Source organism: Epinephelus lanceolatus, chromosome 5, assembly GCF_041903045.1.
Source record: "Epinephelus lanceolatus isolate andai-2023 chromosome 5, ASM4190304v1, whole genome shotgun sequence".
Taxonomy (NCBI): domain Eukaryota; kingdom Metazoa; phylum Chordata; class Actinopteri; order Perciformes; family Serranidae; genus Epinephelus; species Epinephelus lanceolatus.
Genome location: NC_135738.1, coordinates 8,410,458 through 8,435,183, shown reverse-complemented (window position 1 = coordinate 8,435,183; position 24,726 = coordinate 8,410,458). Strand labels below are relative to the sequence as shown.

Here is a 24,726-nt window from a genome sequence, read left to right as displayed (position 1 = left end):
TTACATAGTGTGTGTGTGTGTGTGTGTGTGTGTGTGTGTGTGTGTGTGTGCCGACTTTCTCTCCATAGAGTTTCACTGAGTTTACATCCGGGTTTTTTCCCTAGGCAATGGGAGTCGCAGCACCGCCGTTCCTTAGGCAAAGTGAAATAAATTCGCCGCACCGACACAAAAAGTAGTCCGCTTTCCGAACACATTTTCCCGGCACGTCGCGCCGCTGATCGGCTCGATTTAACGAACTTTAACAGCAACACGTACAAACATCGACCGCTTTGTCGCGGATAAACGAGCATTAGTTGGACGTGTAAGTAGTTTTTGTCCCCCTTCCTCCAGCTCCGCGGCGCAGGGATCCGTGCCGTGCTGAGGCTGAGCTGAATGAGATTGAAGAAGAGTTCTTCTTGTTTTGTAGCTTCAGTTTCTCTGTTTTTTACACAAATTTACTAAAACTAAATATAAAATACGGCAACAAAATAAAGCTCCGCGGGAAGGAGCGAGCCGGACTGTTTATATGCTGTTATTCCATCGTGGATCGGCTTCTTATAGATATATATTTAATTAATCTAGAGGAGGACTGCTGCTGAGTAAGTGCACATTGGGCTTTTTAATTTCATAACTTTAATTTTCTCTGTTGTCAAACTTCACCTGTGTGCTGCCGTTTGTCTTCATCGGGGTGTCGGTGTGTGTCAGCGGGCAGGTGTGTGAGCTGGCCGGTGTCTGTATTCAGCGGGGCTCCTCTGTGTTTCTGTGTATTTAGCTGGTGTGTTTCTTATTCTAGGAGTTGATATTCTGGAGGACAAGGGGCCGATATAACTTAGACCCACCAACGACGCCTGCTGCTCGGTGTCATAAATTTTGAAAGATGGCGTCCCTTTTGGGGGACTGTTCCTGTGCGAATTATCTTTATTTCCTCTCCGTTTTTCTGCCACATCGCCGCCAACCAGACGTTAATATTTATCTTTGATGTAAGTTATCAGCGTGGCTGGTTAGCGTTAGCCCGAGCAGCTAACAGGATGGTTAGCATTAGCCGCTACAGCTAACGTTATCCACTTGTTCTCTGTAACATTACAACACGGAGCAATGTCGGATCTGTGAGGGTCGCTTTGGATGATTTTTACCAACACTGAAACACACTCAGGACCCCGTTAACCGTGCTGCTTTACCGAAGGCAGCCCCCGGTGAATTTATAAGGCATAGATCGAACATCCAGACGGCCATAGTGGGTTAATAAGAAGGTTATAAAACATTTATTTCGCCGCCGAAACAAAAAGAAAAAAACACTTTTCAGTATTTCAACTCCCGCAGCAGAAGCACTTAACGGCTCTCATCTTGAAACCCTCCATTTTATAGCTTCATTTCTTCCCTTTTCGGGGCCCTCTGCAACCCTCTGCATGTGATGCTGATGGAAGTTTATCCAGACAACTTCATGTCCCACCCAGGGAGCAATTACTCCAATTAACCGGCAGCGTTTACATACAGCCGGGACACTGATGTACAGAAACACACCGAGGGGCTTCAGAAGGCTGGTTTTAAAACTGGAGTTTGGTTTAAAGACTCAACAAATCAACTGAGCGAACCATCAGTGACACATGGAGTTAGTCATAGAGGTCATGATATAACCTGCATCTCTCACTGTGCACACAGTACTGCAGTTTTATTGGATTTCTCTTAGTCAGAAAGTACTTTTATATACAAGTCATGTGCTGAGGTGTCATTTTGAGGTACTTGTACTTCACTTTCCATTTTCTGCTGCTTCATACTTTTACATGTTGTACTTTTTACTTCACATTTACTGTTACTTTTCAGCAGTGGTGGAATGTACATTTACTCTGTAGGCTACTGAAGTATGATTTTGAGGTACTTGTACATAACTTGAGTATTTATATTTAATACTATTTTCTAACACCTGTGCTCTTCTACATTTTATTGGGAATTACTTTCTTTCTCTGAGTCAGAAAGTACTTTATCCCCAATCCTGTGCTTAAGTATGATTTTGAGGTACTTGTACATAACTTAAGTACTCATATTTAGTACTTCTTTCTTATACCTCTACCCTACTACAATTAATTTGGAAATACTTGCTTTCTCTTAGTCAGAAAGGACTTTTACCCAAAGCCTGTGCTAAAGTATCATTTTGAGGTACTTACATGTAACTCGAGTATTTCCATTTAGTACTACTTTTTATTGATACCTCATCTAAATTTAATTGAGAAATACTTTATTTCTCTTAGTCAGAAAGTACTTATATCCAAAGCCTGTACTTAGGCATCATTTTGAGGTACTTGTACATAACTTGAATATTTTTATTTAATCCTACTTTCTGATACCTCTACCCCACTATATTCAATTGAGGAAATACTTTCAAATACTTAAACACAAGTCCTGTACTGAAGTATCATTTTGAAGTACTTGTACTTTACCCTTTTCATTTTCTGCTGCTTCATACATGAACATGATGAACATATTGTACTTTATACTAGTGGTACTTTTCAGCAGTGGTGGAATGTACTTTTACTCTGTAGGCTACTTAAGCATGATTTTGAGGTACTTGTACATAACTTGAGTGTTTATATTTAATGCTTTTTTTCCTGTGCTCTACTACATTTTATCGGGAAATACTTTATTTCTTTGAGTCAGTATTTTATCCCCAATCCTGTGCTTAAGCATCATTTTGAGGTACTTGTACATAACTTGAATATTTGTATTTGATACTATTTTCTAACACCTCTACCCTACTACATTTAATTGGGCGATACTCTTTTTCTCTCAGTCAGAAAGAAGTTTTGCTCAAATCCTGTACTTTGTTATCATTTTGAGGTACTTGTACTTCACTTTTTCCATTTTCTGCTGCTTCATACTTCTGTTCCACTACACCTCAGTGTACAAGTCTTGTACTGAAATATCATTTTAAAGTATTTGTACTTCACTCTTTCCATTTTCTGCTGCTACATACTTTGACATGTTATACTTTTTAACCACACATTTATTGTTCCTTTTCAGCAGTGGTGGAATGTACATTTACTCTGTAGGGTACTTCAGTATTATTTTGAGGTACTTGTACATAACTTGAGTATCTTTATTTAATGCTACTCTGTACTGATACCTCTACCCTACTATGTTTAATTTGGAAATACTTTCAAGTACTTTCACACAAGTTCTGTACTGAAGTATTATTTTGAGGTACTTGAACTTTACTATTTCCATTTTCAGCAGTGGTGGAATGTACTCTTACTCTGTAGGCTACTCAAGTATCATTTTGAGGTACTATTTTAATTTAGTACTACTTTTCATTGATTCTTCAACTAAATTTAATTGGGAAATACTTTCTTTATCTTAGTCAGAAAGTACTTTTATACAAGTCCTGTACTGAGGTATCATTTTGAGGTACTTATATGTGACTTGAGTATCTCTATTGAATATTACTCTGTACTGATACCTCTGCCCTACTATATTTAATTGGGAAATACTTTTACCCAAATCCTGTACTTAGGTATCATTGTGAGGTATTTGTACGTAATTGGAGTATTTTACTACGTTCTGATACCTCTACCCGACTATATTTAGTCAGGAAATACTTTTAAGTCCTTTACACAAGTCCTGTACTGAAGTATGATTTTGAGGTACTTGTACTTTTTCCTTTCCATTTTCTGCTGCTTCATACTTCTACTCCACTACACCTCATTGAACATGTTGTACTTTATACTTGACATTTATTGGTACATTTACTCTGTAGGGTACATAAGTTTGATTTTGAGGTACTTGTACGTAACTTGAGTATTTCTATTTAATACTGTTTTCTATCACCTTGCTATTTCATTAGGAAATACTTTTCTTTCTCTTACTCAGAAAGTACTTTTATCCAAATCCTGTGCTTCAGTGTCATTTTGAGGTACTTGTACATAACTTTAGTAGTTCTTATTAATACTATTTTTTAACACCTCTACTCTACTACTTTTCATCGGGAAGTATTTTCATGTACTTTTACACAAGTCCTGTACTGAAGTATCATTTTGAGGCACTTGAACTTTACTATTTCCATTTTCTGCTGCTTCATACTTATACTCCACTTCACATTTATTGGTACTTTTCAGCAGTGGTGAATATACATTTACTCTATGGGTTACTTTAGTATCATTTTGAGGTACTGTCTTGTACATAACTATAGTATAGTAACTATAGTACATAGTATTTCTCTTAAATAGTATATTCTAATACCTCTACCCTACTATATTTAATTTAGTCAGAAAGTACTTTTACCCAAAGTCTGTGCTAAAGTATTATTTTGAAGTACTTATATGTAACTCGAGTATTTCCATTGAATACTACTCTGTACTGATACCTCTACTCTTCTTAATTTAATTGAGAAATACTTTCTTTCGCTTAGTTAGAAAGTACTTATACCCAAAGCCCATGCTTTAGCATAATTTTGAGGTTCTTGTACATGACTCAAATATTTTATTTGATACTATTTTCTGATACTGCCCCCTACTATATTTAATTGGGAAATCCAAATACTTTTACACAAGTTCTGTACTGAAGTACACTTTTGAGTTACTTATCTTGACTCTTTCCACTACTCCACTACGCCTCAGTGAACATGTTGTACTTTATACTACACAATTATTGGTACTTTTCAGCAGTGGTGGAATGTACATTTACTCTGTAGACTACTTAAGTATGATTTTGAGGTACTTGTACTTAATTTGAGTATCTCTATTTAATACTACTCTGTACTGATACCTCTACCCTACTATATTTAATTGGGAAATACTTTCAAGTACTTTCACACAAGTTCTGTACTGAAGTATTATTTTGAGGTACTTGAAATTTACTTTTTCCATTTTCAGCAGTGGTGGAATGTATCTTCTATTTCCTCTACTCGACTACATTTAATTGGGAAGTATGTTCTTTCTCTTAGTCAGAAAGTGCTTTTACCCAAATCCTGAACTTAGTATCATTTTTGATGTACTTATGTGACTTGAGTATTTCCATTATATGCTTGTTTCTTCTGATACTTCTACTTTGCTACATTTCACAGTCAAAGGTTGTACTTTACTGAACTACATGTATTTAACAGCTGGAATTACTAGTTTCTTTTTAGATAGTAATTTTACTAGATGTAAGCCCTGTAATTATTTTGAGGCATTCATACTTTTTACTCTACATTTCTTGTTACTTTTCAGGAGTGATGGATTGTAACTAAGTACATTCTCTAAAGTACTGTACTAAAGTACAGTTTTGAGGTATTTGTGCTGTGTTTCAGTTTTTTTCTGCTACTTTATACTTCTATGCCACTGCACCAATATTGGACTTTAGTGCAGTACTTTTGTGTATTTATTTATCTCTCTCTTTCACTGTTTGTTCTTGTGACATCTCAGAGTGGTTTATACAGTAACAGTGCTGATTTAATCTCACTTCTGTTGTTTCTTTTCTACATTCCACCACTGATTTAGTTATCTGAATGTATTTGTTTGTAAAGTTAACCTACTGAGACAGTTACTCGAGTAGAAACTGTGGAGTTTTTATAGATTTTTAAATTTAAAATCTTAATCTGAAAACAGTGATGGAAGACTTACTCAGACAATTTACTCAGGTAAAAGTAACAATACCACAGTGAGGAAATACTGTGTTACAAGTTAAAGTCATGTATTCAAACTCTTACCTACAGCAAGTAAACATACAAAAGTATTAGAATCAATTTATAATGTATAAGGTACCAAAAGTAAAAGTACTCATGCAGCATAATATAAATATGATATTATTGTATTCTAATTAGTGATGCATCAGTGTGTTTATCACGTAAATGTTTTACCTGGTAAAGGTGGAGCTCATTTTAATAACGTTATAAACTGCTGGGTAGTCTATCTATCTATGAAAATACATTATTATTTATCATGTAATAATATTTTGTATAGATAATCTGAATCTGTAATGTTACTGAAGCTGTCAGATAAATGAAGTGCAGTAAAAAGTATCATCCTTAGGTACTTTTACAGTATTTTAATTTGCTGCTCCCTCATACTTCTGCTTCACTACATCTCAGTGATCATATTTACTTTTTACTCCACATTTATTGTTACTTTTCAGATTTTACATAAACATATAAAAACTTAAAAAAATATACAATTTTCTTTCTCTTTCTCAAATAATCAGTTGTTTCCAGCCTTTTTTGTTCAGTGAGCTCTTAAATTATACTTTTACCACTGTGACTATAAGTACATTTGCTTACGCTACTTTTGTACTCTTACTGCTGATGCTTTAACTACACACAGCTTAGAATACTTGAGTACTTTGACTGCTAATACTTTAACTACATGAGCTGATAATATGTCCGTGCTTAAACAGCTGATGCTTTAACTACATAAGTATGAGAATACTTATGTACTTGTACTGCTAATACTTTAACTACATTAAGCTGATAAACTTCTGTACTGACACTGCAGATTGAGTACTTTCACTGCAGATTTTTTAACTATATAAGGATGAGAATACTTCTGTACTTTTACTACTGATAGTTTAAATACATGATGCTGATAGTATTTGTGTACGTTTACTACTTGTACATTAAATAGACAAAGCTGAGAATACTTGTATGCTTTGACTGCTGATACTATATAACTACACGAAGCTTTAAGTACTTGTGTACTTTTACAGCTTGCACTGTAAATAACAAGTTTAAATACTAAGATCTACTCATGAAAGCATAAAAAAGTAAAAGTACTCACTGTGAAGCATTACTTTGGTAGTGTAAATTCTGAGTACTTCATGTACTGTTTGGTAGTTTAAACTTTAGTAAGGGATCAAGTGTTGTGTACTTATGATACTCTGAAATAATATGTACTGATATTTCCAATAATAATATCAGAGTAAAAAGTCCAACAATTATATTGAAGTGGAGTAAAAATAGAAATACTCAAAGTGCAACTATTTTTAAGTATGACTAAGAAAAAGTACTTGAGTAAATGTTCTTAATTAGTTACTCTACACCTCCAGATACACAGCAAACAGCATACACAGTGGTGGGCAAACAGCGGCCTGCGGGGCAGATTTGGCCCTCCAATAAAGATAGTTGGTCCCCTGATGAAAGCTTCTCTTTCATACATAAAAAATAAATGTACATAATTTTTCATGACGGGCCAAAATGAAACTTGGCTGCTGTTGTGTTTGTGTGCAAACTGCAAAGATAGTTAATGAGGTAAAAGAGGCGTTACTCTGTGATAACACAGAGTGTTTCTGTAGTTCTAAAACACTTCAACACAGTGAGACGTCTTTTCTCTCGCAGATCGCTTCATGTCAGATCAATAAAGTTTGTAGTTTTGAATCGGGACTGTCAGTATTTGGGTCAGGTAGCTCATGAAAAATCTGCTGTGTCAGATTTATTATCTACAGCTGTTATTTGTTTTTTGCCAAATGAGTATTGACACTCAATGCTAAGTTTAAATTTTCCAACCGGCTGACATCACCTTTAAATTAGCAAAATAAAAATTATACACTAGCCCCAAAAAAGCAGCCAGTGATGTACTCAGCCAGTCATTGATAGCCAAAATATTCATCTAATCACCTATCTGTAAATGATACAAGCTGCTGCATCTTGCCCACTAATGACAATAATGACCTCTGCCCTCAGATACACTCCCAAAACTGATTAATAAGTCAATACTTTGCTTAAAATAACTTAAAACACAACTTCAGAGAGGAATCAGACCTGAAGGCGTTGCTGTCAAGTCTCCTGGATTATATTTGTTCTCATAGTTGGATGTGTAAAGTTGAAACACAGATGAACTTAAACATTCAGGTTGTTAGTAAATGTAAAGTGATAGGAGTGATTTTAGATATCTGTTTTGAAATATGAGTGTGACTAATGAGGCTGAGAGAAAACAGAACTCATTTACTTATATTGAGAAATGGATATTTAACCTGTTTACCCACTGATAGGTTCAGATTAAAGATGTCTGTGCTGAAGAACAGAGTGAAAGTATGATTGATATCTGAAAGCAATTTTAGCATCAACAAAGCGTTGTTATATTTTGTTAACAGTGTTTATGAAGTAAGAAATAACTGCAATGCTTTGTATGTAGCGTGTGATTTATTGGTCACATTTATTGGCTCGGAGAAGAGTTGTGCGACAGGTTTTAACTTCGATGGTCTTTATAAAATGACTTAAACTAAATCTGCTGAAAACAAAAAGGCTGAACATGTGTGTTTTAACCGCAGATCCCTGGTGTAAGAGTTTAGCTGTGACCTCCGCACTTCTTGTGCATCCTCTAAAACATGAGACTGAAACGCCTCACCAGGTGTCTTCAGAGTGAAGTGATCTTTGTCCTAAGTCGATGCAGAGAAAAAGGAATCATCACTGAGTCACGCCGTCTCTGGTTGAGTTGATTCAAGCGTAGGATTAGATGAACTTTATTGATCCCACGCAGAAAAATTCAATAAAAGAATTGGTAATGACAGTACAGCAATAATACAGCAGGGTGGGATTTATCTTTAAAGAAATTAAAACTAGTCTGTCTGTTTAAACAGAAACATTGTCGGTTTATAAAAGCGTCTGTGTGAAGTCAGTTTAAACAGAAAAAAATAGTATTTTATTTGAAAAGTAACACAGTGACTTTATAGAGAGAAACAATGTGAATTCTGACATGAATTTATAGAAAAGTCACACATTCATCAGTAGAGAGAACAGCTGGATATGAATAAGGGGTTCATATAATGATTATTTTCATCATTGATTAATCTGCTGAGATTGTTTTGTATGTATAAACAAAGATATTTAGTTTTTCTGTCTTATAAGACAAAGAAAAACATCATATTTTCACATCTGAGAAGCTGAAAGCTGCAACTGTTTTTGTTGGAAAGACAAAAACATATAGACACATAAATTCAAACTTAAACACATCTCTTTCTTCTTGGTATGAAGAAATCATATTTATGCAAAAAAAACAAAAAAAAAACAAACACATTTAAAATAGAGCTTCTATTTTAATTAATCTCTCCACAGATAATTCATCACTCTTTCCAACAAAAACAGTTGCAGCTTTCAGCTTCTCAGATGTGAAAATATGATGTTTTCCTTTGTCTTATAAGACAGAAAAACTAAATATCTTTGTTTATACATACAAAACAATCTCAGCAGATTAATCAATGATGAAAATAATCATTATATGAACCCCTTATTCATATCCAGCTGTTCTCTCTACTGATGAATGTGTGACTTTTCTATAAATTCATGTCAGAATTCACATTGTTCACAATGGGGGAAACCCCATTTAATAAAATCACACATGAAAACAATGTAAAACTAAATTAAAAAACGTATGTCTGAGCTCATAGTTTACATAGAAACATACTTTTGTAAGATAATTTGTACTGTTTTAGTTTATAAGGGATCATAAAATCGAACTTCATACACAGAAAACTTAAGTTAAATAGTTTAAGTGTCAATTGAGAAAGTGTTATTAATGTTAGTACAGAGTCAGACTCAATGTGAAAAAGTTACGATGTTCGAAGTTGACTCAGTTTGTTTTTGGTTTTAATTCACAGGCTGAGTCTGTAACGAGGTGTGTTTGTTGTGTTTTACAGGGCAGCACAGAGGGGTGGAGTCCAGTCCCACAGCCAGGTGGTGAGTCCTGTCACATGATCTATTAAAAATAATAAGTGGATTAACATCAGCCTGTTTTCATTTCATAATGTAGTAATGTTACATTTAAACTGTTTAAGTTTAATAATAATAAAGTGATAATAAACCTGCTTTAAATTAAAAATAATAATGGCACAGGTTGTTTTGTTGAAATGTAATAATAAAGTTACATATCTATTTTTAGAGTGAAGCCAGAGTCAAATATTCTCAGTTTAAAGTTACATTTTATTATTTTTTTAGTACTTTCTACGTATACATGTACTTCGTCCTGTTCCAGTTTAATAAGAAGATTTAAGATACTCTATAATGAAGTTAACATTTTTTTCAGCCCATTTGATTTTACAGGTACATTCACATGTTAGTAAAGACACAAATACATACTTCAGGTATTAATGATAGTTAAATATAATATATATTTTATCTTTATGTACTAAGTACAGATACATGTAACCTAAAGTCAGTATTAATGAAGTAATTGAACAGTAATGGCATATACTTACTCGTAATCCCTATGTAATAACTTACAATAATAATATTATTTTACTGACATAGTTGCATGTGTTTTAATTAAAAAATTAAGTGAAGTTAAACTTAAGCTGCAATAAGTCAGTAATACAGACGTGATTGAACAACAATGAAGCAGCTTAAAACTTTAATATTTAGAATAAAGTAAAGATAAACATTGTGTAATGTAAAGTAATGTAAAAGATCAATGATAAATCAGAATCAGACTTTTTTTTTTATTGCCAAGTTACTCTGTGTTTACAAGGAATTTGACTTAGTGATGATTTTGCACATAACATTTAAACGCAGTGCAAAAACATAAAGGTCTTATATAAAGTGATAAGGTAAATCTGTTCTAATTACTTTAATAGTAATTATTATGAGATAAACAAACATTTTCGTTTTAGCTAAAGTAGTTTGTCCTGTTCAATGTCACTTTTTTGTTATGTTTTTTATAATTTCAACATTTTTTATACAATATTCTGAAATTTAAACTTTGTTTAAACACCAACATAATAATTCAAAAAGTTTAATTAGTGTGTTTTATTAAGGGAGTAAAGTTACTTACAACATGATAGTTTGATAACTGTTTAATTAAATCATAGTCATCTTATACAGTTTAATACTAATGTGGAAAAGTAAATTTTCAGCCAGTGTAGTTTGATAATACAGTGACACTCAATCTGTTATAGCTTTATTATGTTAATAATGTTTGTGCAGACATATTTAATGATAATGGAAAGTTTCTGTGTTTCAGTTAAATTGAGGAAGAAAAATTGAATTTAAATGTCTTTTGTTTTTTGGTCACAGCGGCACTTTAATGCTTCAGTTGGATGGTTTTCCTACTGGAGACAGTGTTAAGGTAAAAAACAGTTTATTAAGTGTTAATTAGGGGTGCATGAGATTGGATTTTTTGCCGGTATCCGATATGCCGATATAGAACAACTCATTAGACAGATAACTGATACCGATATAAATATATTCACTTTTTTCTATTCCTAATTTTAGTAATAATCAGGTCTCTTCTTGACTGGAATTAACATTGTGACATGAAACAGACATGAAATAACATACTTTTCAATGTATGTATTATTCATTCATGGAGCAAATAAAGAAAAAGCATGTTGGCTGATTCCATTACATCATTTCAAAGCTGATATCAGCCGATACCGTTGACGTGCTGATATTATCGTACTTCCCTGATATTAATTCCAATAATTAATCTCTTGTATGAGCTGTAATTATTTTGAGGAGAATCACATATTGTGTTAATTTTAGACCACAAGTTTTACTGATGTACGATGCAGTGATGGTTTGAATAGACTTCCTGTGACCTTGTTTGACCTTGACGGGAAAGTATTGTTGTCAACATCGCACAGGAAGTCCTTGTATGGCTTTTCCTCCCGTTGCTATGACAACAGCCGTGACCCCAACCCTGATGCTGCTGTTTTCTATAGAACTGGATGTTTAGACCGTTTCTCTTTGTCCCTGTGTGTGTTTTTCTGTCTGTCTGTCTGTGTGTGTGTGTGTGTGTGTGTGTGTGTGTGCAGGCTGATCGATCGGCTGGCAGACTGACTGGATCCATGATGGAATTACAGACGTTACAGGAGGCACTGAAGGTGGAGATCCAGATCCATCAGGTACGCTGTGTTGGTGTTTTGGTGTTAGTTAGTTGGGTCAGGTTGAAGAGGCACAAACTCCAGCAACACTTGTATTACAGTATAATAGTAGTATTACTCTACTATATTATAGTATATATATATGATAAAACACATGACAAAGAACATTTAAATAAGATGATTATGAAAGAAAATAATTAAAAAAGTAAAGGAAAGCACATTGACCGGGAGAGTTGCGGTTAAAGTTCTGTGTAAAATAATGTAAAAATATGGAGGTCACAGAATAATCATAATTACCTCAGATGGTCCATGTCATTTTAATAAGCTACTCTATCATGCAGAGAATAATGAAAACAACAATTATTGGAGACAACAGGCTGAAGGGATGTTTCAGATAAGATTTTATTAAATCCAACAGGAAGTAAGTATTTCTGACTGAAGCTGTCCATCATTTAGTCCCTTCCTGTTGAAGAAGATGACTGCAACAGCAACCAACAGTGCACTGAGAACTGTTGTAATTCAACAGACTGGTGACTCCTCTCTGTAAAAAATGATCGGCTGATCTTCCGTCAGTTAAACTTTGATCAGCTTCATGTTGTTAAGCAGGAGGCTGAAGATGTGTATTCAACGTGTCATTTACTTCTTTAAGTTTTTACATTGTTCTGTAGCTTCTCAGCAGTGATCGTCACAAGTTTGGTCGTGTGTTTCAGCGTTAAAATGTTATTTTCCCCAGCACTTCTAAAAACGTATCCGACATGACCTGACAGGTGTCTGCATGATGATGTCACTACATATAACTCCCTCATCTGCCCAATGTGCCTCTCAGTGACTCTTCTCAAGCTTTCTTTAAGGAGCTGCGCGTTGGTGACCAATATTCATCTAATCCCCTCACTGTTCATATATTAGAGTCACACACTAACATACCAGCAGCTCCTGTGTTTTGCTAATGGCTGAGTGCATGTTTCCATTTTAAAACCCGACAAAGAATGCAAATGAACTTTGTCTTTAGTTTATATGTTCCTCTGCTTGGATCATTAACAGGACGGAAACAATAAGAACTTTCTGCTTCTCAGTAAACAAAATCTGATCAGATATCTCTGAGTTATTTTAACCTTTAGTCACTTATAGATGTTTAAAAGTTCAAAGTAAGATTCTGTGAGTATTTGATTTTGATAAAATGCTTCCAAACCAAACCTCTTGTTCCAGAGCAGTAATTAATATATAAATAGGGGTGACACATCCCCCCAGTTTTCAAATATGCTCAAAATGTTGCCCCCAAAATATTGATAAAGAATGTAAAATAAAAATTGCTATGATACAACAGGCAACCACACACCACTGTCCAAAATAATCATAAGCAAATGTAATCATAATCTTCAATAAACTTTACAGATTGCCACTATTATTATCACTACTGCTTCTAGTGTTACGATGTACTGCACTTTTGCATGGGGTTTGTCCAAGTGGTGTTGCTGTACCCCAGAAAAAGCCGTTGTCTTTCTGTTTCATTACTTTTAACTGCATTAAAAGTGGAAAACTAGAAAGTAATATGGGTGTACATAGGCTATGTCACTGTCAGCTGTCAGAGTTTTAGTGAAGTGTGAGTATGTCTCGAAACATTTCTTTGTGGCTCTCAGTCTTACACTGGCTCCCCAAAAAGGCACTTAGCGATCAGAACTTTGAGAGCCTAAACTGATGTAAGATTTTTGTTATGCCTCTGTGCCGTCGATAGCCTTAGCCAGAGGAATTGTGTTTTCGGGTTGTCCATCCGTCTGTGCGTCCCATTCTTGTGAATGAGATATCTCAAGAACGCCCTCAGGGAATTTCTTTAAATTTGGCACAGATGTCCATTTGGACACAAAGGTCACAGTGACCTTAAACTTTGAACAAACCCTGGATAACACAGTGTGAGATGTAGTTGTTTCTTAACTTTCACCTTTGTTTTTAAATCCTTTAAACCTTCATCATATACCTGTAGACCATGTAGCTGCACTCTGAAACATCTGAGCAGTATATGAAAATATAATTCACTACTAGTTTTCTGTTTGCCTCTGCCTTTTAGTACATCAAATTATTCATTTATTATACTGCACTGTTACTTTAACTCTTATATTTTCTTACTGTTTTTTAGCTTGTTTTATTTTCTGTCATCTTGCTCTTTATTTAATTGTATTTAAATGTCCTTTTATAGAGTTTCTTTGTAAAATTTTATGTGAAGCACTTTAAATTCTCCTGCTGCTGAAATGTTCTATATAAATGAACTTGCGTTGCCTTCCAATCAGTGAGAATAACTCAACAAAACAGAAGAAATCTCTAAAAAATAAAAAAAGTGTTCCTGTAAGATCCAACTGATCATACTGAGAAGCAGACTGAGAAAGTAATATTTATATAATACGTCAGGGCTTTAATACTGGAGATTCTGTTCTGATGTAACACCTACATTATTTCTCTTATTTAATTTTCTTGCAACACATTCTGTCATGTATTTATCTAGCTTCAAAAATATTAATTTGCTAGTTTCAATTAATTACCATATGTACACAAGTTGATGTCCATTAGAAGATGTTATTTTAATGTAATATTTTTTTAATTTATTTATTTTATTGGTGTAAAGGCATTACTTAAAACAGAGGTAGTCCCATCAAACAAAAAAATATAAAGGAGTACATATAAAACAGATATAAAAAAAACATAACAACAACAGAAATGAGCTGCCACTATTATTGTTATGACAAAAATGCAACCCAGTTCTTGTGTTGAGTGCAGGCCTCTGGTTGTAGTTCCTTGCTGTGACCAGCAGGTGTTGCTGTGATTTGAATATTTTCTGACTGTCTCCTGTCTTCTTCTGCAGAAACTGGTTGCCCAGATGAAGCAGGACCCTCAGGTAAACCCACCCACCCGCCACATGTTTATGCGACTCATTGACTTTATTCACAGATTAACTGTCTCACAAACACGCCGCAGTGAGTTCTACATCAAAGGGTCGTGTTTGTTATCTCCACAGACTGTTTGATACATGAAGAAGAATCTGCTTTCAAAGTTTTACACGAGTTTTGTTTGGCGGCGACTAACTCGCTCCTGTTTTCAGAACGCAGATCTGAAGAAGCAGCTCCACGAACTTCAAGCCAAGATCACAGCGCTCAGTGAGAAGCAGGTACGTCATATGTATAAATATTTATACACACACACACACACACACACACACACACAGCTGGTTTACAGTGTGTTACTGTTAATGAGGTGCTCAGCAGATTTCTGTTTGCAGGAGGTAAGAAAATAAAATGAGGGAATGGCTGGTTTAAAGGGCACGTTCATATTTTTTTTTTAAGTCAATTTTAAAACAATTCTCACATGCACATCTGCACATTGAAATGGTACATTAAATATTGGTTGCTAGAATTATTCCTTCTGTCCAAACATACCATAAAGACATCACTTCTTAAATCCATTTCAATGTGAGTGATGGAGAAAAAAAAACCCTCTGAAGTTTCAAATCAAGAGGTTAACTGTGGGACTGCCCCCCGAATTATCAGTGATTCAGGCCGATTCCTTTTTAATGTGTTTTGCTGCGTCATGGTATCCAGAGTAACGCAGGACAGCAGCATGACAGGCTGTGAGCTTTAACTGAGTCTGTAAATGACTGAACCGTGAACAGAGAGCAGAGAGACAGGTTTCTGTTCTCTCAGCTCTGCTGCTGAATGTTAGTGAAGTTGACTGAATGACTTCTGAACCAGACGCTGGGACAAACTCCCCCGCTGCTGTCTGGCTGACGGAGCTGTCAGCAGCCAATCAGGAGAGAGGATTTTCATTTCCGATGTTTTACATCACAGCTGATAAACAGAGACAAAATAAAACTAAAACCTGAGACTCATGTTTACCTGTCGTTCATGACAGATGAGTGTAGTGCGGAGCAGCTGCTCTGCAGGTGAGCTGGGTGAAGGAGAGAATAATATATGTCTCGTAATTGTAGGAAAGGTCTGTTAAAGAAGAAAACTTTGGGTAGTAATGTGGTCATTTTTGCATCTCTTTATAGTCTTTTTTTAACGCTGTGGTTGCGTTGCATCTCTTTTTAGTTACGATGTGTCTCTTTTGTGTCTTTTTGTGGTTGATTTGTATTTCTTTGTGGCTGTGTTGCGTCCCTGGGGTTTTGTCTCTCAAATGCATCTTTTTGTGGTCACATTGTGTCTCTTTTTAGTCATAATGTGTCACTTTTGCATCTTTTTGTGGCTGTTTTGCATCTCTTTTGTGTCTTTATGTAGGCATTTTGCATCTCTTTGGTGGTCATGTTGCATCTTTTTGTAGTCATGTTAAGTGCCTTTGTGGTCAGGTTGGATATCTTTGTGCTCATGTTGCATCTCTTTGTAGTCGTGATGTGTCTCTTATGTCTTTTTGTGGTCGTGTCGCATCTCTTTGTAGTTGTGTAGTCTTCCTCTGTAGTCGTGATGCATCTCTTTAACATCTACTTGCAGTCATGTTGCATCCCTCTTCTCGTGTTGCTAACTTCTGCCTATAGAAATGTTTTGTATCTTTGTTATGTTGTGTCTCTTTGTAGTCATGTTGCGTCTTTTTGTAGTCATGTTGTGTCTCTTTGTAGTCATGTTGCCTCTGTTTTGTCTTTTTGTGGTTGTGTTGCATATCTTTGCAGTGATGTTGCGTCTCTTTGTAGATGTGTTGTGTAACTTTGTAGTTGTGATGCATCTCTCTGTAGTCGTGTTTTGAACTTTGTAGTCGCACTGCATGTAGTTATGTTGTGTATCTTTGATGTTGTGTTGCATCTCTTTGTAGTCATGATGCATCTCATTTGTGTCTTTTTGTGGTTGTTTTGTAACTCTTTGTAGGCGTGTTGAAGAAGCACTGAGCTGACCAGTTAGTTTGTGTTTGGTGTCAGACTTTACCTACCAACCACATGAACATCTTTTACCTCTCATCTAAAACCTCTTTTGATTTTTCGCTCTTTGAATCTTTTGCTGTTGTTTTCAGCAGGCTTCCTATTTTTATCCCCTCTCTCTATATTTTGCTGTTTGTTTCAAATGTCCTGCTGTAAAACACTTTGTTGGTGCAGTTTCCACATCAGGGTAGAAGTAGTAGCAGAATAAGAATTAGTGCCTTTTTGAGATGTCCGCTCGCATCACGAAATGTTTTTAAATTAGCCGAGCATACATTACACAGATAACCAGTAAAAATAGAAAGCCTGGTTTGTTTTTGTGCTCAGCGACTGCTTACATAACAATTCAAGGTGTTTTCAGACAGTCGCTGCAACACTGTCTCAACACCAAATGACACACACACACACACTCACGCACACACACACACACACACACACACACACACATACACACACACAGTGCTCCGACTGTCTGAGGATGTTCACATGCTAATGAATGCAAGCAGGAGAGTAATGTTAATGGATGGATGCTTCTATCACCGCGAGGGAGTGAAGAGAAATGAGGAACAGTCACTTTTACTTCTGTCTGCAGCTCTAATGTTTATTTCACTGACATATACAGAATTATATGAACATAAAGTTATAGAGGTTTGCATCAGATTTAGGACTAAACACTTAAAGGACTACAACACCTAACATTTCTCTAAATAAATGTCTCGACACAGCAGCTTAATATCTGAGAGTAAAAAATAATCTGTACTGTAATCAGGTGACATTTGACCGCAAGTCCCAAAATACTCGACCCTTTATACCCTCAAATCTCGTCACTTGTAATGGGCTTCTTTTACTCCTGGAAACAAACATCTCCCAGAACCAAACACTCGCCCCAGATCACAGTCAAACCAGCAAACTGCTGTTCACGTGATTGTGTTAACTAATGTAAAACAAGTCCTCCTGGCTGCACACTAGGTCCATCCTTCAGCGGACTCACCAAACCATCCTCATCCAATTAGTTCTCTGTTTCCTGTGAGGCTGCAGCAGGTTGTAGCTGCACAGATTGTACAGAGGTGAAGCAGGTGAAATACTGTGTGCTGTTTGCAAATGTAAATGAGACCCAGGAGGTTTTGCTCCGAGGACAAGTTTCAACTGGACAAATACCTGCAGACTGTTAAACCAAAACTCTTCCAGCTGAGGAATTAGTCTGCTTGTAAAAACCTGTTTCTCAGTCTGTGTGTGTTTTTACCTCACAACCCCAGAATAACAGCCTCTATTAATCTGTTGCTTTAAATCAAAGAGCAACTGTTTCCAGATTTAAATGTGGACTGTGTAGGTGTACGGGTACACAGGAGTCACAGTTAGATGACTCTCATCAGGATCTGTTAGCTTTCGTGTATTTAGATCAGACAGTAGAACAGACACAGACTGCTGAGGACTGAGGGAACATTTCTGTAAAGTATTCTCATGATAACAATAAGGTACATTTCAAACACTAGACTGTACGAACTCTGAACAAACACCTTCCCAAAAGGCAACAGGTCACAATAGACTATGGTAGGTGGTATAGGTGGTAGGGCGGGACTTCAGCGGGTGGCTCGTTCCGCCCAATGAGAGGCTGATCTATGCAGTGAACTTCCGCCCACTCAGACTATGCTGATGGTGACATTTTCCACTGGTCCGCTGCGCTCTGAGTCTGGTGTCAGTGACACATGCTGCTCTCAGTCGCACATCTGTCTGCTTGCGCTGCAGATCAAAAGTTAAACACCAAAACACCATTATCACCATAATTTGTAAGTCGAAGGTCAGCCCTACATTAAATAGTCTTAAATTTGAATTTGTGAGGTCTTACTTGCGACAAAAAAAATCAAATTGAATTTATCCTTATTTAAAGTTATTTTTGTCACTATTAAAACTGTTTCAACCTACTACTGAACCTAATACTTTTACTGTATACTTGCACTGACCTTGCAGCAAGATGTGGAACAGTGGTTCCCAACTGGTTCAGCCACAGGGTCCAGATTTCTCCTTAGTCATTAGTTGAAGATCCACACAGTTCAGAATCGTACGTGCTTTCGGCCATGTCATTGAGCTACTTTGCTGTCTTTGTCGAGTAGCTGTCCATTAGTCACTCACCCTACAGCAGGAAGCGGCACTTCAAAATAAAAGCTCTGTGCTAGAAATAAACTGTACTCTAAAATAAAGTGTGTTTCTTACAGACTTGACATTTGCTGTCTATTCAGAATGGACCCACGACCCACCAGTTGGGAACCAGTGATGTAGGATACCTAACTCACTCTAATAACCGTATTACTACATAAACCCTCCCTCTGCATGGGACCATTATACTTCCCTACAATACTTGAATAAGAAAGAGATCATTTGTCCAAAAATCACTTTTAAATTTGGTTAAAATTCATCTGAAGATGTTAAAAAGCATTAAATTATGTATCTGATACATGTAGACATGCTGTAGGCCTACACGAACCTTCTCTAACAAACTAACTGTGAGGCGCTGCTGTAGGAAGGTGAAAGCAACAGGTGCATGCAGTAATACAGCAGAAGATCCTTTCAAACACTTAAAGACTGATTGTTTTGCTTTGCGCTGAAAATAAACGTCTTCTCTGAGTTATAAATCAGTCAAACGTGAACACACAGACATGAAACACATACTTTTGGATGAAGTGTGGAAAACTTATATTAAAGGGTTAGTTAACCAAAATCACAAAATATGCATATCCTCTTTTGTTGTGTGGTATCTTGTACTGCAGAGACTTTGGTTTTTGTTAACCCCAGTTGAAATATCTGCCTCCGCCACACTACAATAGAGGTGAATAAAATGCTGCTTGCGGTGCTCACAGCACTGAAAAATAAAATGACATTTGAAACAAAAAATGTTTCTCTCTGGAAACATTTCCTGCTAACTCCTAATAATCCACAGACCTCACCGTGAACGCTTTTCACAGAGTTTAACCTTTTTAAAATGAGTTTCTGGTGCAAACTGGTGCCAGCAGGATTATCACAGAAACAAAGTCCTGCTGATTGTTCTGAACTGTGTCTGAGTCTCGGAGGGTGACTCTCTTTACAAACTTTAACTGTCTGCGCGGCTCGATACCACCAAAGGTTAAACAGAAACTGTGTGTTCTTTTGTGCGATTTGTGTGAACTGATCCTTTAAAGAGTGGTTGATAAGAGCAGTCTAATCCTGTGTGATGAAACGTCCCTCAGCTGCAGATAAAGTTGTGCACATTATTAACTGCAGGTCAAACTGCTCTCTGAAGGGACCCGGGGCTCTTCTCAGTCTGGATTCTCTGCTTTATGACTGTGTGTCGCTGCATTAAGTTGCTGCTTCAGAGTTGAGTGTTGCTAAGCAACAGATGGGCTTTATCTTTTGATTCAGCTTTGTGTGTGTGTGTGTGTGTGTGTGTGTGTGTGCGTGCTGATTGTCTGTGTGACCTTCTTCTTCTGTACTGTACATTACAGTGTGTCCTGTGCTGCTGTTTCTTCTTATATATATCTTATGAAAGCAGTCATAATCTCAGCTCACACAACTGGCTTCAGTTTAAAGTGCCTTTTACCAGCACTCAGCCTCTTTTACTACCGTCCCTGGTCCTGGAATCACCTGCAGGCCAAACCTGAAACTCGTATCTCTTTAAATGATTTTAAACTGAGAATAAAGGAAGTGGTCGTCGTGGCATAAAGCAGCTGCTTCATTTAACAAACAAATTCTAGATTAAATGATGCTGCCTTTTTAATGCACTCTATTATGCATTGCATTTTGACATACCTGTGTTTGCTGTTATGATTTGATGTTGTTGTTGTCCTGTTTGTTTTTATGCTGCTTTCTGATCCTGTCTTGGATAGATCTCACTCGCAAAAGAGGTTTTAATCTCACTGTAATTCTTCTCGTCCAATGAAAATCAAGTTGTTGTTTTTTAAAATATTGCCTTTGTTAGAAGGGATGACATGCAGCAAAGGGCCACAGGCTGAAATCAAACCTGTGGTTGCTATGGCAAGGGCATTGCCGGTGTACATGGGACACCCACTCTACCCACTGAGCTACTGGGTGCCCTAAAATCAAGTTTTTCACCTTGTTAACCTAATCAACACCATGGCTGAACACTTTCACCTTAAAAGTGAAGTGTACCACTGACAGTCAGACTGAGACTCTCAGCATAGTAATCAGTTTCATGACTAGTTCAAATTTACCCGTCAGTGTGGCGGGTAGCCTTATGAGATTTACTCGCCACACGGGAAACCTACCAGCATCTGGCGCTTGGTGGGTGTTCATTTTGGAGTCATTTGGAGTAATTTCTGCAGTCTCAAAAGCATGGATTCAGACAGCCAGGGTTTGTTACGTCACAAACCTAAAGAACCAGTCCAGTCAACTTGTGGGCTGGGGCTTTCTATGTTTGAGTTTCCTCAATAATTGTAAAGGTCTGGCTCGCCACCAGATCAACAGAAACCTCACCAGGCCAAAAAATAATTATATTTTTATAATAATATCAGATATCCATTACAGTGTTTCTAATATTTCCCAGGGCTCAACAATAAGGATTGCCCGATTGCCCGGGGCAAGTAAAACTCATGGTCGGGCATGTAAACTAACAACTCACTTGCCCGATCGGGCAAGTTGCTAAAAATAGTAAAAGTTAATAACTAATTGATAAAATAAATGTATTTTAAAACGTGCTCTTCTGCTCTGATGCAGCGGTCTCTCTGCCTGAAGTCACAGGCACAGCTGTGTAACAATGTCCTGCCCACAGCCCCCATTGATATTATTTTGCGCGACGGACGCTTCATATAATAACATAATAATATACTATTTATGGTGTTATGTCATAGTGTCATTTCTGTCTCTACATGGTCACGCGTTAACAATTCTCCTCTGCTTTCTGTATCGCGCACGGCGGAGTTCCGCCACACACACAGGTGATCACGCTAGAGCGTCTTGGGCCGCATTTTCCTGACCAAACCTGACCCCGAGCCCGGTGCAGTTTGTCAGCTGACAACGTTATTGAAATGGACAGTGTGTTAATAACCAACAGACTGCTGTTACGCACAGACAAACACGCTGCTCGCACAGCAGCTCAGCACGGCACTCATACTGAGCTGGTGTTGCATTCAGGCGTTGTCACGTAAATAACAACTTCCAACACTTAAATAGGTCATAGCACAAAACAGCAGCATGTCAAGTGACTTTTTACTTTATTATATTCAATAAAATTGTATGTTCCTAAATCTTGAGACACCTCATATGTAAGCTAGACAGACATTTCACCTGCTCATACTGTGCACACATGTACTGTATGTACTTAGTCCTAAAGAGCCCTTATGGTAGCCTACCAGTATATACACAGAAACATCCCAGCAGGCTGTGCTTTGCAAGCATACAAAAAAGTTTCACGCATTTGAAAATTATTTTTCATGTGTGTGCTTCACCTCCGCTGCTACAACTCCATCCTAGGGGAAACACTGCTGTGTGCGTTTTGTGCAACAGGTGGATGTGGTAGTCTACTGGTAGAGTAGAGAGAGAGCTAAGTAGCAAAATATATTAAACCCGGTGTTAACACAGCAGAACTGCAGAGAGGGGTGAAAAATAAATAGAGGTGGGCATGGCTCAAGTAGGGCGCAAAATTATAGACGGAGAATGATTGACAAATTTTTCACTTTAAGTCTTGACACTGTCATATTTGTGTAGGAATGAAGCTACAATATATGACATATGTTGTTTTAATTAATAAATACAGTGTAAATAAAGATTACATAACATAAAAATAATTGCAGTCTTTGTTATTTGATAGCCGCTTAAATTAAACATTTTTTATAGGGCAAGTAAAAACTGACTTCGGGCAAGTAGATCTCTGACCAACTTGCCCGACCGGGCAAGTGAAAAAAAAACCTTAGCGTTGAACCCTGTCTCCATTCTGCAGCACCACTGTGAGTCCATGACCAAGGCTGTGTCTGTGGTTAGTTCACATGTCTGTAATAACAGCTGAATAGGCAAGAGTCTGCTTTCTAAACTGTTTAAATAAGTTGAACAGGTGGAGTGAAGATGATGTTGTCTGTATGCTGCTGGTTACAAACAGGCTCTGTCGTGAACGATACACTAACATGAGTAACAGATTCTGTGTTTTTGTGTTTTTAACTGAGACGGGTCACTGATGCTGTTGTGCCCTCATTGTTCTTTTTAAAGTTTGCTGGAAATTATGTAATGTAGTTTCGTTGTGTTTTATCTAGAGTGAGCGCTGCACCGGACTCCATTCACTAAATAGCCTTTAAAGGTTCCAGTGTGTTAGATTTAGGGGGATTTAGTGGCAGCTAGTGGTGAGGACTGCAGATTGCAACCAGCTGAAACTTCTCCTGGTTAGAATTCCTTCAGTGTTCATAGTTCAGGAGGTTTTTAGTGGGGGCCGAATGATCTGTAGAGGTCTCTTCCTCTCCAAATTAAGATACCAGGTGATTTAAACCAGTAAAAACACTGAATAAAGCAGTTTCCTGTTAAAAAAAAAAAACAGTGTTTTTCCGATGCCCTCATCGCAAGGGGCTGCTGAATGTGGTGGCTGATGTGAAACACGAATGTTGTCAATATAAACAGCACGTTCTAAGGTAATGAAAACACAAAGATTCTTATTTTCAGGTGATTATACACTAAAGAAAACATACTTAATATATTATATTCCATATCTATCTATATATCCCTCTAAATCGTACACTGGACCTTTAAATGCTAAATTGCTTGTCAGAAACCAGTCATAAGGTAACTTAGGAGGCCATGTGCACTCTGATGAATTTGACATGCAGTCACCATGCCAGTCATAATTTTGTTTTAATCAAACTCAACTCCTGATGCTCTTCATCACTGTTTTGGAAGAAGGAAATAAAGGGAGTAACAGGTGAAACAGCTTTAAAAGTGACATGTTTTCTTATTGAATAAATGCTGTGCTGTGGATAAAACTTAGGCCGATGTGAAGAGTGGTTCATGTGGAATGTGGACTGGTAATTATTTGGAAAGTTAACTCTAAAGTGTTAAATTAGAGAAGAGAATTTGGTGTGGCAGTAGCTGGTAGATTTTCATAGATCTGCACATGTTAAATAAGATAAAGGTTTAGAGTTACTTCTCAAGCATGAAGGGGTTTTCCTATGTGAGAAAAAAACCCTTCTTACTATGTAATATTGATGAACAGAGACAAGTATTTAGAGGTTCATTCAATTAAGAATCTCTACAGTCTCATAATGAGTTCCAGTAAGAGCCAATCACAAAGGAGTGGTGATTGCAGCAGGGCCAAGTGTTCCAGCTGCAACAATTATTGATTATTATTGACCTTTTCAGAAGAATCCCTGATGAGCATCTCCGACTGTGTGTTTGTAATCAGACGCTTGAGCTGCCTCCTCCTTAACTTTATGTTTGTCTTTTCAAAATGGCTGACGCAGCAGCTCTCATCATGCAAGCCGTCAACATATAGATCTGTCAGTGCTGCAGTGTGTGGGAATGCATTCATGTAGTAGCATCACAGACTGGACTGAGTGCTGCGGCACAAAGAGTTCTGCCTCTAATCTGACCTGCCGCGATCAATGAAAATGCAATTATTCCACTCAGACAAGGACGCGCCGAGCAACTTAGAAAAATGAAGTGTAACGAATCAGTCTGGTGGTATTTTTCTTCTTGTCAACAAGTCTTCATGTTCAGACTCAAACCAACAGAATATATCTGCTAACAGGTGCAGTGTGTGTCTGCAGCCTGATACAGATCTTCTTCCTACTTTGTTGTTAAAAACGCATCAGTGAGCTTCACTGTTGCTGCCTCATTAACTTAAACACACATTGTAGTTTATTCTATACACCGTCCTGCTGACACTAATACTCACTAGAGCACCAAATGTGGATGAATCCGTTGCTGAAAATAGTCACCAGCAAAGTCACTATTTCCTCCTGTTTGTTAGATAAATTACTGATGAAACTACAGATTTGTGTTTTTGGAGATCTTCAGTAGGAACCAGTGGGCTCGGAGCTGAGAGACACAGGAAGTCAGACAGTATTGAGAGATGGTTTAACTGTGAATAAATAGATTTTAATATATCAGCTTATAAAGTT

General features: G+C 36.9%; 1 protein-coding gene across 11 annotated transcripts in view; it reads left to right on the top strand.

Moving 5' to 3' along the window:
- Positions 1–351: 351 nt before the first annotated feature.
- The window catches only part of phf21ab (PHD finger protein 21Ab), a 43,777-nt gene continuing 19,402 nt past the window's right edge, over positions 352–24,726 (top strand). For 9 of the 11 annotated variants that reach the window (XM_078167656.1, XM_078167658.1, XM_033635735.2 and 6 more), the window contains exons 1-6: positions 352–578; positions 9,574–9,613; positions 10,946–10,997; positions 11,686–11,775; positions 14,606–14,638; positions 14,843–14,908. In XM_078167656.1, the coding sequence (XP_078023782.1) occupies positions 10,956–10,997; positions 11,686–11,775; positions 14,606–14,638; positions 14,843–14,908 (231 nt within the window). In that variant the 5' untranslated portion in view covers positions 352–578; positions 9,574–9,613; positions 10,946–10,955. Of the gene's footprint in view, positions 579–9,573; positions 9,614–10,945; positions 10,998–11,685; positions 11,776–14,605; positions 14,639–14,842; positions 14,909–24,726 lie in introns of those variants that run through there. The other 2 variants (XM_078167655.1, XM_078167659.1) reach the window with 2 other exon arrangements.